This window comes from Lissotriton helveticus, chromosome 1_1 (genome assembly GCF_964261635.1).
Source record: "Lissotriton helveticus chromosome 1_1, aLisHel1.1, whole genome shotgun sequence".
NCBI classification, from domain to species: Eukaryota; Metazoa; Chordata; class Amphibia; order Caudata; family Salamandridae; genus Lissotriton; species Lissotriton helveticus.
The window spans coordinates 1748691209-1748710814 of NC_136057.1; the positions used below are offsets into that span (position 1 = coordinate 1748691209).

The window sequence follows — 19606 nt, forward strand, 5'->3', positions numbered from 1 at the left end:
AATGGTTTGTTTTTTTAATGCAAAGTTAGCGGCGGAAAATGTTTGAAATGTCACACACCATTACATTTCAGTCTCCAACAAGGGTGAGATAAAATGGTTTTAGAAGGAAAATGCCCTGAAATAATTGGAGTTGGTCACTTTTTGGGAGGATGAGGAAAATCTTGAGTGACTAGAGAGGAACAATGAGTTCAAAGCAGATCAACACCCTTAGGTGACTATTAGTTAATAGAAATATTTCAAATATGTTGGTAAAGAGTCTTAAGTGATGAAATGAGTCTGACGGAGCGTATTGTCTCTAAAGAGGTAGGCATAATGGCCATCTTAGAACAACCGGTAGGACCTTATTTACCTTTGCAAAGGGCAGACCTTGGCCAGTAACATTGTGTGACTGGGGATAGCTTCAGATTCCCAAGAATCACGCTAGTTAAAATAAATTATATGAGAAGCAGGGCATGAGGGAGGCTTATGGAGGAGTAGAAAGGGAGAGGAGTGAGGATTGTTAGCGGTACCTAAAACTCAATACTTTGTCAAATAAACCATTTTTAAGACCTTTAAAACAGAGACGAGTGTGTGCGTCTATTTGTGTATGTGTGTGTATGTAAAAATCCCAAGGAAAATCCAACAAACATCTCACAATACCTGACTTAAAGCCCCCTTATCCAACTATTTACTATAGAATACATTTATTTGGGTGGAGAGGTGTAACACCCCAAACACTCGTCTGAAGCTACACCGCTGCTTTTGCCACTAGAATACCTTCCTCACCCATGGGATGTTCAAACCTTTCTGTCTCGTCGCAGCTTCCAAAGTAAATGCATTGACATATAGATTCCACAAACACTAAATTGGTTAGTGGTACAACCAGAACCTCATGTATTCAATTACTCTCTAATTAGGTTGATGCCATATACAGTCCTAATGACTGACCATTAAAAAGTACATTTCTGAACTGGGAGTTATGTGGTGAAATAAAATCTCATTGCATAAAGATGCCAGTGGGCACGTTAAAATAGGCCCTGGTTATAGCGTATGTGAAAAAGGAAATTTTCTGTACATCAAAACAGACGAAGTGGGAACAAAGGGGGTGTGGGTGACTAGATTACAGGAGGGTGCCTGACGTGTTGGTTCCCTTGCATTTGCTGACATGTGACTGACCCTTTCCTAACCCAACCCACTTTATAGGGATACCACCCTGTCAGGATATCTCCCATTTCTTTAATGGACAATTGGATATGTGGGAGTAGTTTGTTCTTGATATTATAGCAATGTGCACATGCATTGGCGTAATAAGAGTGCCATGGCCATCTGCAAGCACTGAGAAATGCCCGCGTTTTTTGAGCAGATAGTAAAATCAGCCATAATTGGAGAGCAAGACTCCTGCACTATTGATAGATACGACTCTGAGTGGCTGCAGTGCAATGCCAGCAACAATGACACATTCTGGCCTAGACTAGCTGCTCCTCTGCCGTCACAGCTTCCCATCATGCAGTGCGAGGCGCCAGATCTTAGATAGAGCCGTACCTGAGAGGGTGGCCTTGCAGACAGTCTGCTGGGTGACGACCGGCGACCTCCTGTGGACAAACAAAGGAACAGGCTTTAATCTTTAAAAGTAGAAAGCAGACCTAAGGCTTGGAAGCATGGTGTGGCATGGGTGTGCAGAGAGAGACACTTGGTGGGAACTGCATGACACATTTCTGGATGGCAGAACAGTTTATGAAAATTTGACAAAATGCAACATTGACCACAAATGACGAAGGAAGCTGAGTTGGTAACTTTTGGATTGTTTTCTTGTACCCAATTTGCGCACTCAACTTTAGCCACAACAAAAACTGGAGTAAATTTCGAATTGGTTGTGGAAAACAACAACAATACCCCTATATTTTCAGCAGGTGTTGAGAAAGGCTTTTCTTCGTGTGAAGCAATATTCCCCTCGTAGGAAGCAAAAAGACAAAGTGCATTTGCACCTTAAACCCCCGTCCCTTTAAATCCGGGGTTTAAGATTAGCAGAATAACTTTATAAATCGCAAATGTGCTTTGCTTTATATGTCATGCCTCATGTAAGTTGTCTACTGTGGAACAAGGAGACGACCTCTTTTGATAGCACTGAATGCGTACACAATCATTACAATCACTTCTCTGAAAAAAACAATTCGCCAGAGCACAATATATTTAAGGAATATTCTATAGGCTCACTGATGCACTCGCATATCTGTTATTCAGCGCCAAGAAGCCCTTGGGTGAACGTGCGCTTTACAACTACACATGTTATGTTAGCAAACATACATTTCACCATTAGACACTTCTGTTCTTTGGAGCCAAGGCTGCTAATCTTTCTTCTCCCTACTTTACAACGCTGTGTGATCCTGGAAAACCACTTTGTCTCCCTCAAACCAAATGCCCTTCATTTGTCGACTAGAATGCCCAGAAACAGACTATGTGCCAAAATTAAGCACTGTAGAAGCTGCTATGTTGCTTTGCCAGGTGTGAAATCAAGTTATTCCCTGCTATCACGTGGCAGCAGCAAAAAGGGGATGGTCGCACTCCCATCCTGCTCTGGCTTGGGATGGAAGAGGATGTTCCACCCTCGAGTTGCAGGCCCGAGGGAGGCAGAGAATGAGGGTGGTGCACTTGCACCACAAACCACGGGTTCGACTGTCAATCACACCCCTGGTGACAGAAGAATTCAATCAGTGTTTGATGGGGTGCAGGCGCAATGGTGCAGCCTCTCTGCAGCTTGGTCAGTAAGAGTGAGGGGGATGTGTGAGCTTCAGATTGCCCAACAGTCATGCTGGCACATAATGGTAAAATACATATATGACGAGCAGGGTGCAGCACAGGGGCTTATGGGGCAGTGAAAAGGGAGACAAATGTGATTGACATGGGTACTAAGTGAGAGAAAACACATTATTTTGTGAAATAACCAACATTTTTGACGTGCGAAAGTTTGTGCATGCGCTTTTGTCTGTGTGTGTTAAAGTTCTTGGTGAAATCCGACAGACACTTCACCATTCCAGTCTGAAAGCACCTGACCCAACTATTTATCACAAAACACATTTACTAAGGTGGGTGTAACACCCCAAACACACCCCCTGAAGCTAAGACCTTGGACGGGGGAGTGGTGGGGGAGTGGTGGGGAAGGGTGGCAGAACGACAGATATGTTTTTTAAGTATTTGACGAGGAAGAGACGGAGGATCCCAAAGGGTGGGAGCTCACCGAGTGTTGACTTTTGGGGAGTGTTGCAGAGGGTGTTGGGGAGTGGTAGGATATCAGTTAATAGGCACAGCCGCTGAGTGTGGTAGTAAGGGGGTGAGAGGAGAAAGAGCGTGAGGGAGTGGTGAGAGGGATAAGAAAGGTATTCTTTGTGGAGCACCCCACCATCTGCACAGCTATACCGTGGGCTCAATTGCAAGGTGCCCACTACAGATGCTATGATAAAAGCTGAACATGTAGCCTGGGTGTCCAAGACAGGAAGAGGCCACACCCAACTTTAGTTGGGACATCAAATACTTTCACTCTTAAAATAAACAGTCCCTGGCTTATAACGCGGGTGACCTTGTTTTCACGGTACGTCAAGGTAGATTGTGGCCTTACCAACTGAAGACAGGTGATAACCCCTGGGTACCTACACCTGCTTGCCTACTCATCGCAGGACCACCATGTAGCATCTGAGTGCAAACACCACTATTAGCAGGCCACCTTCACTCTAGCACAACCCATGACATCATCACAGCTGTTCTTGCAGATCCCCCGCCTGTCCCTGTGATCCATCGAGCCTTCTACCTCCAGAAGGAGATCCAGGAGTGAGGGATGGGGGGTTGTTTCAGAGACGTGTCATCAGTGCAATCCTTACAAGGGGGTTTTGAAGATAATTATGTGGTAGCAGGTGAAACTCCAAGCCACAATCTTTCAGCTTGGGCGCAACCCTAGATCCTTTTCAGGCCAATGTAAGTAAACACATATCCAAACTGAGTAATCACCGTGCAAATTCCTCCCCACATCTCCCCGATGACCATTTAGCCTTGGATCCCAAGGCCTGGGGAAGAGGACGACTTTACTTAGGATCTGTGTTCAAAGTTCTTATTTAAAAGTCTGGGTGTTACACAATAATTAAATAAAACTCATGAATAAACAAAATCAGCCTCTGCATTCCTGCCCTCCTGGGAGACATACAAGGGGCAGATTTCAGCAGCTATCTTGTAAATTCTAAAGAAGCCACGGCAGCAGCATTGGGTGCCACTGAGGGGTGGAGCCAAATTATGTCCCCGTTCCATTTTGCTCACAGCATTGAAATCCCTTGCATGGTTCAAGTCAGGACACAAACAGAAAGAGTAGAGCTGTTTTTATCTCAAGTATCTACACTAAACTAGAATCCTTAAAAAAACGAATTTCCAGAGTACAGGCAGACTCAGATGTAAAATTCATTACGTGCCATTGTACCTCGATACTTGAAAAATTAAACTGCTTTATTGATGAGATGAAGGACCTTACAAACAAGCATTGGTATAGTCAATAGGTCTTGCATTTGGGACCTTATAAGTGTTTAGCCATGCAACAGTTGGTGCTGTTGCCCAAGGATATTCTGCTGCATAACTAAATACTTGTAGGGTCCAAAAAGCGAGACCTATTGGCTATGCCAATGCTTGTTTGTTTTTTGTTGCTGTTTTGTTTAAGTTGCCAGATCTGCAATAGCTGTAGATGGTTTTTGTTAACAGTTCTTTGCATCAAATGAACTTGTTTTCTTTGCTCTGAATGTTGTTTCCATTCTGGTTGTAGGAAGCAGTCATTCCCGGGGGTGTGGGAGCTGCCTAGCTGTGCGCATGCGTCGAACTTTGCAAATTTTGAAAAAGCCTGGCGCAGGCGCAATTTACAAGTGTGTAGTGAGTGAGCCCCAGGCAGCATGACTCACTCACACAGGAGTTCATGCACTGCACCTGCATACTCAGCATGGTTTAAGGAAACTCGACCCACTCCTTCACAGGCATCGAACACATATTTACCAGGAAACTATGAGAAGAGCCTGCCTGCTGCACTGACGGCTGGTGGTGTGTGTGCTTGGTGAAAGCGTGCACTGATGGCTGGTGGTGTGTGTGCCTGGTGAAAGCATGCACTGACGGCTGGTGGTGTGTGTGCCCGGTGAAAGCATGCACTGATGGCTGGTGGTGTGTGTGCCTGGTGGAAGCATGCACTGACGGCTGGTGGTGTGTGTGCCTGGTGGAAGCATGCACTGATGGCTGGTGGTGTGTGCCTGGTGAAAGCATGCACCGATGGCTGGTGGTGTGTGTGTGCCTGGTGAAAGCGTGCACTGACGGCTGCTGGTGTGTGCCTGGTGGAAGCATGCACTGACGGCTGGTAGTGTGTGACGGCTGGTGGTGTGTGTGCCCAGTGAAAGCGTGCACTGACGGCTGGTGGTGTGTGTGCCCGGTGAAAGCGTGCACTGACGGCTGGTGGTGTGTGTGCCTCGTGGAAGCATGCACTGACGGCTGGTGGTGTGTGTGCCTGGCGGAAGCGTGCACTGACAGCTGGTGGTGTGTGTGCCTGGTGGAAGCATGCACTGACAGCTGGTGGTGTGTGTGCCTGGTGGAAGCGTGCACTGATGGCTGGTGGTGTGTGTGCCTGGTGGAAGCGTGCACTGATGGCTGGTGGTGTGTGCCTGGTGGAAGCGTGCACTGATGGCTGGTGATGTGTGTGCCTGGTAGAAGCGTGCACTGACGACTGGTGGTGTGTGTGCCTGGTGAAAGCGTGCACTGACGGCTGGTGGTGTGTGTGCCCGGTGAAAGCTTGCACTGACGGCTAGTGGTGTGTGTCCCTGGTGGAAGTGTGCATTGATGGCTGGTGGTGTGTGTGCCTGGTGGAAGCGTGCAGGTACGTCTGGTGGTGTGTGTGCCTGGTGGAAGCATGCACTGATGGCTGGTGGTGTTTGTGCCTGGTGAAAGCATGCACCGATGGCTGGTGGTGTGTGTGTGCCCGGTGAAAGCGTGCACTGACGGCTGGTGGTGTGTGCCTGGTGGAAGCATGCACTGACGGCTGGTAGTGTGTGACGGCTGGTTGTGTGTGTGCCCAGTGAAAGCGTGCACTGACGGCTGGTGGTGTGTGTGCCCGGTGAAAGCGTGCACTGACGGCTGGTGGTGTGTGTGCCTCGTGGAAGCTTGCACTGACGGCTGGTGGTGTGTGTGCCTGGTGGAAGCGTGCACTGACAGCTGGTGGTGTGTGTACCTGGTGAAAGCGTGCACTGATGGCTGGTGGTGTTTGTGCCTGGTGAAAGCATGCACCGATGGCTGTTGGTGTGTGTGTGCCTGGTGAAAGCGCGCACTGACGGCTGCTGGTGTGTGCCTGGTGGAAGCATGCACTGACGGCTGGTAGTGTGTGACGGCTGGTGGTGTGTGTGCCCAGTGAAGGCGTGCACTGACGGCTGGTGGTGTGTGTGCCCGGTGAAAGCGTGCACTGACGGCTGGTGGTGTGTGTGCCTTGTGGAAGCGTGCACTGACGGCTGGTGGTGTGTGTGCCTGGTGGAAGCATGCACTGACAGCTGGTGGTGTGTGTGCCTGGTGGAAGCATGCACTGACAGCTGGTGGTGTGTGTGCCTGGTGGAAGCGTGCACTGATGGCTGGTGGTGTGTGCCTGGTGGAAGCGTGCACTGACGGCTGGTGATTTGTGTGCCTGGTAGAAGCTTGCACTGACGGCTGGTGGTGTGTGTGCCTGGTGGAAGCGTGCACTGACAGCTGGTGGTGTGTGTGCCTGGTGAAAGCGTGCACTGATGGCTGGTGGTGTTTGTGCCTGGTGAAAGCATGCACCGATGGCTGTTGGTGTGTGTGTGCCTGGTGAAAGCGCGCACTGACGGCTGCTGGTGTGTGCCTGGTGGAAGCATGCACTGACGGCTGGTAGTGTGTGACGGCTGGTGGTGTGTGTGCCCAGTGAAGGCGTGCACTGACGGCTGGTGGTGTGTGTGCCCGGTGAAAGCGTGCACTGACGGCTGGTGGTGTGTGTGCCTTGTGGAAGCGTGCACTGACGGCTGGTGGTGTGTGTGCCTGGTGGAAGCATGCACTGACAGCTGGTGGTGTGTGTGCCTGGTGGAGGCATGCACTGACAGCTGGTGGTGTGTGTGCCTGGTGGAAGCGTGCACTGATGGCTGGTGGTGTGTGCCTGGTGGAAGCGTGCACTGACGGCTGGTGATTTGTGTGCCTGGTAGAAGCGTGCACTGACGACTGGTGGTGTGTGTGCCTGGTGAAAGCGTGCACTGACGGCTGGTGGTGTGTGTGCCCGGTGAAAGCTTGCACTGACGGCTGGTGGTGTGTGTCCCTGGTGGAAGCCTGCATTGATGGCTGGTGGTGTGTGTGCCTGGTGGAAGCGTGCAGGTACGTCTGGTGGTGTGTGTGCCTGGTGGAAGCATGCACTGATGGCTGGTGGTGTTTGTGCCTGGTGAAAGCATGCACCGATGGCTGGTGGTGTGTGTGTGCCCGGTGAAAGCGTGCACTGACGGCTGGTAGTGTGTGCCTGGTGGAAGCATGCACTGATGGCTGGTAGTGTGTGACGGCTGGTGGTGTGTGTGCCCAGTGAAAGCGTGCACTGACGGCTGGTGGTGTGTGTGCCCGGTGAAAGCGCGCACTGACGGCTGGTGGTGTGTGTGCCTCGTGGAAGCTGGCACTGACGGCTGGTGGTGTGTGTGCCTGGTGGAAGCGTGCACTGACAGCTGGTGGTGTGTGTGCCTGGTGGAAGCATGCACTGACGGCTGGTGGTGTGTTCGCCTGGTGGAAGCGTGCACTGATGGCTGGTGGTGTGTGCCTGGTGGAAGCGTGCACTGACGGCTGGTGATGTGTGTGCCGGGTAGAAGCGTGCACTGACGACTGGTGGTGTGTGTGCCTGGTGAAAGCATGCACTGACGGCTGGAGGTGTGTGTCTGGTGGAAGCGTGCACTGACAGCTGGTGGTGTGTGTGCATGGAGGAAGCGAGCACTGACGGCTGGTGGTGTGTGTGCCCGGTGAAAGCGTGCACTGACGGCTGCTGGTGTGTGTCCCTGGTGGAAGCGTGCATTGACGGCTGGTGGTGTGTGTGCGCCTGGTGGAAGCGTGCAGGTATGTCTGGTGGTGTGTGTGCCTGGTGGAAGCATGCACTGACGGCTGGTGGTGTGTGTGCCTGGTGGAAGCAGGAGCATTCACAGTGATAGAAGACACAAATTAAACTGACAAAGAGAAGGGGGAGGAGGGGGAGAAGGGTTGGGGATTGTGAAAAGAGGAGCCTGGTGAAAGCGTGCACTGATGGCTGGTGGTGCATGTGCCCGGTGAAAGCGTGCACCGACGGCTGGTGGTGTGTGTGTGTGTGCCTGGTGAAAGCATGCACTGACGGCTGGTGGTGTGTGCCTAGTGGAAGCGTGCACCGATGGCTGGTAGTGTGCGACGGCTGGTAGTGTGTATGCCTGGTGAAAGTGTGCACTGATGGCTGGTGATGTGTGTGCCTGGTGGAAGTGTGCACGGATGGCTGGTGGTGTGTGTGTGCCTGGTGGAAGCGTGCACTGAAGGCTGGTGGTGTGTGTGTCTGGTGGAAGCGTGCACTCAAGGCTGGTGGTGTGTGTGCCTGGTGGAAGTGTGCACGGATGGCTGGTGGTGTTTGTGCCTGGTGGAAGCGTGCACTGATGGCTGGTGGTGTGTGTGCCTGGTAGGAGCATTCACAGTGATAGAAGACACAAATGAAACTGACGAAGAGGAGGGGGAGAAGGGTGTGCGAGAAGAGGAGCCTGATTACAGCAATAAAAACACAGATGGCAGCTGTGCAAGTGCACAAGTTGGTGCACAAGCTCGTGATCGCAAGCTGTAGGCCAGAAAAATGCTCTGGTGGCACTTTTAAAAGCCACTTACTAAATGTCTCGAAGAGACAGCACATGCGCTGTCTCAGGCGAGACCTAAAAAGGGCTTGAGGGACGATTCTGCTCGTTACCAACCCATTTCTCTCTAGGACTCAGCTGCTAAAATCATGGGGAAGGTGATCCTGAATTGTTTATCTTCGTAGCTAGATAATTTTAGTGTTATTAGTGATTTACAGTATGGTTTCAGGAAAGGCAGAGGGACGCTCGATCAATGTATTAATTTGAACTTGGTGGTCAGGAAATATACAATAGCCAAGAGGGGCACCCTGCATATGGCTTTTATGGATTTAAGATTGGCATTTGACCGTGTAAACAGATCCAAATTATGGCAGATCCTGGGGGAGCTGTGAATGAAGCCAGAGCTGGTGACCTTCCTACATTCTGCCCACAATAACACCACCACAGCAGATAGGTTTAAGGACGATGGCAGCATGACAGACCCCTGGCAGGTCAGGAGAGGGGTACGGCGGGGGTGCATTTTGGCCCCTGTGCTGTTCACACTTTACATCCATAAGCTAGGGAACCTCCTTTTACCTGCAGTAAAGATATCCCAAGCGCTGGGTCAAACTGATCCCTTCACTTTTTTACGCAGATGATGCATACTTGTTTGCCAGGACCGCCTTATGCCTTCAAAAACTTTTAAATGTTTTTATTGATTTTATGGATTCACTTCATTTAGCCACAAATTTTTCGAAATCCCACACTATGACGATAGGCCCTAAAAAGGCTGCTAAGTTCAAGTTTTTTTGTAGGGGTGCAGAATTAACGAAAGTGTCTACTTTCCCTTACTTGAGTGTGCTGTTTGATGATCGGGGGACCTGGGCTGCGCAAAGACTACTCAAAAAGATTGCTTTGGCAAGAGCAGTAGGGGTCACAGTGGACTTTGCAAAATGGCTGGGGTCAAAACCCGTACCTGCCCTGCTTAAGGTATATAAAGAAAAATGTATTCCTATGGCCACATGTGAGTGACATTCAGGGGGTTGAAAACAAATGTATGCGTGGCCTTCTTGCTGTCCCACCTAGGACCCCGGCCTTTAATCTGCATGAAGAGCTTGGTCTGGGGTACATCTCTGACATTACTGCTGTAGCGCCCCTGATAAGTTGGCTGAGAATCTGGTCTAGCCCAACCACCACCTTGAACCAGCTAGTTGTAGCGGACTGTACCGCCCATGAGGGGGGCCCTACGCATCCCCTGGTTAAAATACATTATGGAGCAAATTAAATGGCTAGGCTCCCCTGACTTGTATACTAAACCTAGATCCCTAGGTCCGGCAGTCATCAGGGACATTAAACATAAGTTTCTGGCTAAGCAGCAGGCAATAAAGGAGGGCATGGAATTAGCTAAGTCCTCAGTGAGAAGGTATGTCACACTGAGTTTGTGTTCACAGATACAGCCTTATTTGTCACTGGTTTCCAATGTGCAACATCGCTTTGTTTTAACTAGATTCCGGCTGAATCTGGTACCCTGGCTATTAGCCTTTCCCAAGGGCTACTTGAAGCCTGGCGCCCTAAAGTCATGTCCCTGTGACATTTTTTCTGAGCAGGATACCTTGCATTTTATCTTTTTTTGTGAATTTTATGACTCCCTGCGCAAAAAGCTGCTATTTAGAAATGCCAAATTTGTCCAAGTAAGGCCCATATTACTATATTTACGAATGCTTCCCTCCACCATGATGTGCTTTGGGTTGCGGGTTTCTTGTCAGGGGCCTTAAGGCTCAGGAAGAAGATGTCGCTGCAGTAGTCATGCAGCATTCATCTAAATATGTCCAGGGCATTACATGTACCATCTAGTGGTTCTCATAGTGTAATTAAGTTTTCTGCTTATTAAGGAAATGACTCGTCACTACTGCATTTTACTTGCTGTATTTTATGTTCACTTTGGTACTCGCCATCTGATTCCTTGTAATGAGTTTTAATCTTTATCTGCTTTATGACTAATTTCACTCACAGCCAACGGTATGATAGGGCCTCTCTTAGTGGACATGTGTAACTTTTTTCTTTTAAGGTATTAAGGGCCAGATGTAGGTAGCCAAATACCGGTCGGTAACGGGCGAATTCGGCCGTTACCGACCGGTATTTGGCTTTTGAGGTGTAGGTGGTTCTGAATTTACAGAATCGATATATTTACCGATTCGGTAAATTTACCACTTCGGTATTTTACCGAATCGGTAAATATACCGATTCTGTAAATCCATATGTAGGTGGGACTCTTCAGAGTCCCAAAGGCCCTACAAATTTGGTATTTTAACACCCAATCCAATTGGGTGTTAAAATACCGAATTCAGGTGTGCATGCACATGTGTGCATGCACACCTAGCCATGTGACAGACAGACATGCCCTTAGGGCATGTCTGTGTGCCACATGGCGCACATGCCTATTTTTGGGGTGCCAGAGGGTGTCAAAGTGACACCCCCTGCACCCCTGCTAAAATCGGTATTTACCGATTCTGTAATTACAGAATCGGTATTGCCCATTGATTCCTATGGGCTTCACAGCCCATAGGAATCAATAGGAAATACCGATTCGGTATTTCCAGATTCGGTAAATACCGAATCTTAACGATTCGGTATTTCCACATCTGGAAATACCTACATCTCCCCCCTTCATATTTACCACTTCTTAAATACCGAATCGGTATGATTCGGTATTTAAGAAGTGGTAAAATAAAATTACCTACATCGGGCCCTAAATCTTTAAAATATTTTAAATTGCCTGATTTTATGGTTTTTATTGGCCGAACAAAGTATTTTTGACCTGACCTTATTGAATTCACACTCCCTGAAACTTGTGAGGACACCTATTTTCTACGCTGATGACCTACTGTGTTCAATTTGACACCAGTAGGCCTACAGAGCCACCTAAATGGTTTTCTCACTTACACCCAACTGAGTAATCTTGAAGTAAATCTTTTGGAAAAGAATGTGCTCAAATTTACATAGAAACTCAAACTATCGGGTGCTTGGACTATCGGAGGTCTCCGGCTTGCATGTACCGTACAGTATAAGTACCTGGGAGTAACTTTCGAATCCAGAGGTACATCTATTCCACATATTGAGGCAATGAAGTCAAAAGCCACCTCTTCAACCACTGGTTTTCGGCAGCTATCAAAAACCTTGCATGGCCCCATTCTGGTGCCTGTACAAAACGTCATGGCAGCAAAAGTTTCATACACAGTAGCAAATGGCTCTAAAATTACAAGAGTCAAAATGGCATTTTTAAACATTTTGACTTCGAAGACCTACCAGCTTATATTCAAACCTCCAAAATATATTTCACAAGCCCAGCTGTGCCTAGAGTTTGGGACTATGAAACACAGCTGGGGAACAGCCTATGTCTTTCTCGAGGTGTGCCACAACTTTCTGAAACCAACACTGTAGCCACCCAGGTATGGCAGGAAATAACCAAAACTCGAAGACTGGATGAATGACTTTCTAAATGATATAATCAAATCCCTTCAAGCAGAACATGTAAGAAACCTTCATGTAACACCAAAGGAATTAAAAACAATTGTCAACTGAATGATTAGATCACTCTCCTTACAAGATGATAAGGTTAGCCTGGCAACATAAGCTCACACCTGCAAGTTATTAATACTTATAAGCTCCTAAAGTTGCTGCCTTCCTTTGATCATGGATACCTATTCCAGATTAAGTAGGCATTTATGCGATTACATCTTGGGGTCCTACCAACATTGGACCAGCCGCCTCCTTGGTCCAGATCAATAAATAGAGAGGAATGCAGACTTTGTGGAAAAGGAAAAGAGATGATGTTGCATATTCTCTGTCATGTCCGGTGTTACTCTTTGAAAGAAGAAAACTACTGAGGTGACTTTATATTCATACCTGGATAAGAACTTGAGACAAGCACACATTCAAGGCCTAGATCCAACTTACACCTGACTAAACACGTGGGTGGTTAAATTCATATAGTTATTTGAGGCGAAATAAAAGGGCCAAAATGGTGTGGGCAACTCAAGAAGAAAGCAATCGCCGACACTTCCATCTTAATTGGCATATGACTCACTGGAACAATCACTTTCGATAACATAGAATCAAGCAATATTTATTTTATAGAGTAAGCAATATAATGACTGGTATCACGAGGAACTAAACTTGCTTATTATGAATTGATAATTTTTGTAATTGATAGTCTAAATGTTTTTACGTGGCACCTTTGTTATTTTAATGTGTTGTTTTTATGTGTAGTGGTTTTAATTACCTATGCACTTTATTAATACATCTGGATCTGCTTTCTGCCTATTTAGAGAGGATATCAAAAAGTAGTAAATCTGCATTTTGTACACGGTGAAGGACTCTGTACCCCTGGAGTGTTGGAACCTTACCCATAGGTAAAGGTGTACCACTAAGCCACTTAAAAGACAGTAACAAGAACACTCAAGAGACTGGCTTTGTATTAGCAGTTCTGATCTCTTATACCACAGTGACAAGTCTTGGAGAACTTACTTGTTTGTTGGAGTAGTTACGTTTGCCAGGATTGAAAAGTTACTTCTTACACTCCGCAGACTTGCAAGCACCTGGCAAAAGCAGAAGAAAAATACTGTTAAAACCAAGGCTTTCCTTAATTCAAGATCTTAGACGCAGAGTACAATTTCCATCACAAAAACTCATTTTTAATTTCAATATTTTAATTGTATATATCAGTTAGCCTTTCATTAATTCTAGATCTTAGAAAAATCAGTAAAGAAAAGGTTTGTGCAACTGTAGCTCTTTTATGCAGAGTATAATTTCTTTAACTAAAATTCATTGCTATCCGCTATTAATGTCCCGAGGTCTATCATAGTTGCCAATGTTTGGACCTTATATGGATAATTTTCTTTTGAGATTTGTGGAGCAATTTGGGAGATGGGACGAGTTAGACTGTAGATTCCCGGTACATACAAAGAGCATAAAATGCCCTTAGAATGGTGAAGATCAGGCAGTGAATCAGAATAATCCAAGCAGCGACAGCTCGTCTTTTTGAAGCAAATGATTTTTTAACAATATTTATTTGTTACCTACTAAACTAGAAATACAGTCACAAATAGAAGAAGCTACAAAATGCAATTTTCTCTCAGAAAATTTTTAAGGAGGAATTTACATTTTCATCCTTCATTTAACATTAGCTTGCTTTACCCTTTCGCAGGGATAGCCTGTCATTCGGTTGTGGGTTGAATTAGACAAATTGACTCAAATTTTCCTGAGAGAAGAATCATTTTTTTACAATCTACACTAATAAGGACGTTTTCAGATGTTATTGTCCCAAACAATATATCCGATCAGACAAAGTATACTTTCATTACTGTTAAATCCATCATGCCCCATTTTTTGTAACAATACACTTTTATGTTTTTACATTTTATAGTCAATTTTTTTTAAATTCTTAACTTTAAAAAAAACTTTTAATTGTGAAGTCCAACTTTTTAAAAACCCATCTGTGTAGGTTTTTAGGGCCATAAGTATGAAACTTTGATTTTGCGATTCTCAAATAGTGTTTTTTTGCGAATCGCTATTTGAGAATCGCAAAATGCTATGTATGTAGGATTTGCAAATAATTTGGGGAATCCTACATATTCCTTAATTGCGAATTGCAAATTGCGATTCGCAATTAAGGAATACCTCCCCATTCATTCCTATGGGCCTAGAGGCCCATAGGAATGAATGGTATTCCTTAATGAATGGGAAGATATTCTCAATCTGCGATTCTCAATTAGAGAATCGCAAATTGAGAATGCAATTTCAAGGGTGCCAGGGTGTCAAAAGGACACTCTGTTGCAGCCCAGAAATGTGCATGTGTGCACATGTGGCACACATACATGCCCTAAGAGCATGTATGTGTGCCACATGGCACTTTGAAAAATGCAAAAAAGTGCATTTTTCAAAGCAATCGCAAATTACCACCAACTTGAAGTTGGTGGTTATTTGCGATTCCTTATGGCCAAATTGCACTTTTTCTGGGCCGCTTACATTGCATTTAAGGAATCGCAATTTGCGATTCCTTAAATGCAATCGCAAAATAGGGAATCGCAAATTTGCGATTCCTTATTTTGCGAGGCTGTTTTCTATTCATACATCCCACTTAGCTACATTGCGATCGCAAATGCCGAAATTCTGTGAATTTCGGCGTTTGCGATTCCAATTTTGAATGATACATATGGCCCTTAGTTATTTGTTTTTTACTTAAACCTTTTAATACTTCAACTTTGTTTATTTGTGACATTAACAAAAGAAGAACTTATTGGATGGACATGTCGTTACAAGGAAAGATCCCATTAAAGGCTGTAATCAATACATGTCATTAAAGTTGGATCCCAGAGGACAAAAGAATCAGCAAAATGAGAAAAAAGAGGGCAAGACGGTTCTCCCTTGTTCAAAAGACAAAGAAAAACAGAAACATGAAACTGAGATTGACAATGGAACAAAACCAATAGCAATGTTTCAAAAAGATTGAAAATTGCAGAGCGAACTTGTTTAAATTATTTAGTAATCCAGATTACCTTAGAACTACTTTTATCAAAGATTATGACCAAGATTTATAAAAATTCTGAGACGACTTTTCATGAACAGTGCATCTAAACAATTGAATTAATAATCTATTTTTTGTATTCCCAAATAATTATAGTATCAAAATGCCCTAAGTTTTTTTCTTTTTGCTTTACTATGGTTTTTTTAAAAACCCCTAGCCTCCCCCGCCCCCCTACCAAAAAAACAAAAAGGACTTTCAGGTCAAGCTGAAAATTGGTGCCGAGATCGGGGTTAATCCTCTCGGTGAAGGCCACAAACAATAAATAAATATAAAAAGGGGCTAATTAAAAGATTTGTGAAGAGAGTTGTGGACAGATGAAGGGCATCAAATTAGGGAAATGCTTCTCTTGGCAACTTTCTAAGAATAAGGGTAACATCTTCGCCCATTCGTAAATTTAGCAAAATTAGCAATGCATCCGACAAACTATCAAAAATGATTGCACTGGAATACATTCAAATACAAGCAGTAACTCGTACCTGAGCAAACGGAGTTACTATCAAGTCTTCGGTATGCCTAAAGGAGAGATGGGAAAAGAAAGGAGGTGATCAGATATCCGAACTGCATATTTCCTGACATTGTCATTTTGAACAGTCCCAAAATGGCACCTGCTCATTACACAGAGCTGAAACTCCTGATGCACACACTGAACCCTTTCACTAGCAGTCTGCCTTAATTCGAGCCAGGCTTGTTATCGGGTCTGGTGGCCAAAATCTTGCCTGTGGAACCAGGAGGCCAAGGGCCAGATGTACAACGTGCAAAATAGCGCCTCGCAAATTGCGAGTCTTTTGCTACTCGCAATTTACGAGGCGCTATTTTGCATGTACAACAGTGTGTTTAACACTTTGCGATTCCCAATGGGTCGCAAATTGCGAGGCTCATGAATATTAATGAGCCTCTCGCAATTTGCGAGCCCATTGGGAATGACAGGCCCTCCCAGGGATGGTGGCCTGCTGGGCTCAGCAGACCACCATGTCTGGGATCGATTTTAAATAAAGCAACTTTTTAAAAAAAAAATGCAGCCCGTTTTCCTTAAAGGAAAACAGGAAGCATTTAAAACAAAAAAGAAATGAAACATGTTCGTTTCATTTTTTAAGGGCAGGCAGTGGTCCCTGGGACCACTGCCTGCCCTTAAAACATATTTTTGGAGCCAGTCACAAAGGGGAAGGGGTCCCCTGGGGACACCTTCCCATTTGTGACTTCATAACCACCCTCTTGAAAAGGGTGGTAATTTGCGAGTGTTTTGCCATACATGGCTCTGCGGTCGCTATTTGGAAGGGAACGCCCCTTCCTAATAGGGCGTCACAATTCACTATTTTGCGAGTCGCTAATTATTAGCTACTTGCAAAATAGTGTATGTACATGGCCCAGACTAAAATTGCATGCGCAAACGGGTCGCAAACCCGTTTGCACATGGAATTTTACGTCGTACATCTGGCCCCAAAATGCTATTTTTTGTTTCTCCTTTTCTTAAAAAAATGTGATCCTGAGCCTAAATAGTCTTTGGCTGAAAAATATGTGCTGAGAAAAAGGGTAACTCTCAGAATTGTGTGCTTTGTAAAAATAAACCTTGACTTTTGCATTTATTAGCCTGCCACGTAAGGAAATAGGCAAACAAACTAAAGGCTCACTTTAAAAAGTAACAAATACATCAAACATAATCGACCAAAAGTGAAACAAACTCTTCATTTATTCCCTTTCCCATGTGACACTGAGTTCTAAGGAGTCTTCAATGTGGGCGAGACTCTCCCTTATGCGGACACAATTCTGTGATATGGAGACAAAAACTCCTAAGTGTCAATGAACCGACCAGAATTACTCCAAAATTGCCCCAAACATCTTGAAATATTAGCAAAAAAAAATACACTCTAGGCCGAATTCAGTGTGCTAAGTAGGCATACAGGTCTGTGCTTTGCCTTGAAATACATTTACCAAACTTAAGATGTGACCTAAATTGACTCCTTGTCCTCATTGAACCGACTACCCCAGACTACACCGAAGAGCAACCTGCAGTCCTGATCTCTCCACATCCCACACACTCAGCACTGGGGAAGCCCAAGAGGTTCCAGGTGTTTTTTGTGAATTGTTTCTCCTTCAACTCACCATCTTGCTGCACAGCTTTAATACTAGACCTGATTTGGGTGATCTGTCCTCTTCCACATACAGATGTTGATGTGACTCTAAGCATGCAACAGTCATCTTTGCACAAGGTATGCTCACCGCTCAACGCCATCCTAAAGCCCTTTAAGGTGGCAGAAACCCTATTGCTTCATGGAATCCTCCTGGGTTTGACACAACTGGACACATGACCCTAGATCCTTGGGGGTCTCCTCTAGTGCAGCAACAGTAGCCCCTCTAAAATTCATCAACACGCTTGCCAACCATGCTGCTTTTGGCTGCCGGCCACAACTCTTTCTGCAAATCTATTTAAGTCATCCTCCTACTGCAGTTGGAGAAGTTGTGAATTGAACCTGTAAGAAGGGAAATCCATCTCCCCGAGGGTAAAGAGAATGACCAACATATCTCTTAAAGGCATCCAGTATCTTGAAGTGTGTGTCTGGCATCTGCTGCTGGTGCCAACTTATCACACTGTACTGCACTGCCATGTTTGTCACTGATGCACTGCGCTAGCGTGGTTAAAGGGGGATACGGTGCGCAAACGCCACTCCTATCAGTAGACGTAGTAAATGATTTTATACATTGCAAACTCATTGAACAGATACATTTTAACATTTAAAAATATTGGCAAAATTCATCAAAAGGTAAAAGTTACAAATGTTCTATAGGAAACACAGAGAAGACATGTGGTACTAATCCCTTAATTAGTCACAGCTCACCTACAAGTAATAGTAAAGTGAACAGACTTAACCAGAGCATGACATTTTGGAGGTGACTTTAGCATTAAACATGGTCATAGCACTGGACAACTACTTCTAAATCCCGTGTTTCCCACTAGAAGTAACGCGGTCCTCGTATTATCATGAAGTGAACAAAAACCAAGTGCATAGTTGTTTGCACTGAGTTATTGTGACAGCGACAAGTAATACAAACTTGTGAAGTGAAACGCGGATCAATGTCATTTATTTCTCAAACGCTGTTTAGGTCAAGAGGTAGACTGATTTCCTCTGACTAGAGTGGCATGTCACGTGGTGTGATTTCCACTGACGTCATCATATGGTGAAGGGATTTGATATCACTTGGCCACAAAAATTGGCAAGTGTGCATCCTTGGCACCATACCAAATTCCAGCATTTCATTGCCATAAGTGAAGGCGTCATCATCTGATCCCACCATTGACACCCTGGGACAGGATGGAGGACGCGCCACAGGCCACTCCCCGTTGTAGAGTGACCAGAGAGAGTCAATTACATCACCGTACAACTTTCTCCCTTTATTACTTTCAGGTGTACAGAGTACTAAGGGGAGGTAGACTTCACTCTCCACCCTCTGAGCACATCCCATAGGATTTTTGGTGATTATTAAGACCAGGGCCGGACTGGTCGTAGCAGGCACTGGGCGGTTTCCCGGTGGCCTAGGGACAGGTTATGGACCCGTGGGAGCCGGTTCTGTTTCTAGAGGCTGTTTTTTTCAGCAGGGCAGCAATATTGGCTCCCTGTAACAAAGTGCCTTCGCCCCCATTATCGGGGCGGACAAGCAGATTGCCAGGGCTGGTTGTGACTCCCAGTCCGGCCTTGATTAGGATCCAAGAATCATGTTAAAAAAGTGAAAAAAAACTGCAGTGTTCTAATGTGACTAATTTGCTTCCATGTTGCTTCCACTAAGGACACAGCCCACCTGGAGATAAACCAAGACTGCTGAAGACCTGCCCCACATCAGAGCTCAAAGAGAGCACGTATGACTGACCAGTCTCCAGCACCAATCATAGGCAAGGATTCTGACAACGTTTTTTTAGAGGAAACCATTAATTTCGGGGAGTAAATGACTCAAACAAAGTGAAAGTTGAAAAGTAGGTTGAATAGCTGATTAGAATCTTCACGATTTACGTCTTTAGGTCTAGCTTGACAGCGCCGGTGTCCTCAAGACATACTGTTAACAGTGCTTGGAAATAAACACACAGAGGGCTTTGTCTCCACCCAGAGGAGCATCGCTCATTCATCTAATGCTATTGGCTAGCTGGTGCATCATTCCACCTTCCAGGAAGTGCTTTCTTTTGGAATGCATGAAAAGTACATTGATCTTGCTGTTTATCGTGTCCAGTTCTTGTTCT

At 45.6% G+C, this 19606-nt stretch overlaps 1 protein-coding gene across 2 annotated transcripts in view; it reads right to left on the reverse strand.

Moving 5' to 3' along the window:
• PDE4A (phosphodiesterase 4A) overlaps positions 1-19606 on the reverse strand; it is a 974338-nt gene that overhangs the window by 254948 nt on the left and 699784 nt on the right. For both annotated transcript variants that reach the window (XM_078640009.1, XM_078640014.1), the window contains exons 3-5: positions 15858-15894; positions 13323-13393; positions 1522-1571 (exon numbers count right to left, since the gene is read on the reverse strand). In XM_078640009.1, coding sequence (XP_078496135.1) covers positions 1522-1571; positions 13323-13393; positions 15858-15894 — 158 coding nt within the window. The remainder of the gene's footprint in view (positions 1-1521; positions 1572-13322; positions 13394-15857; positions 15895-19606) is intronic.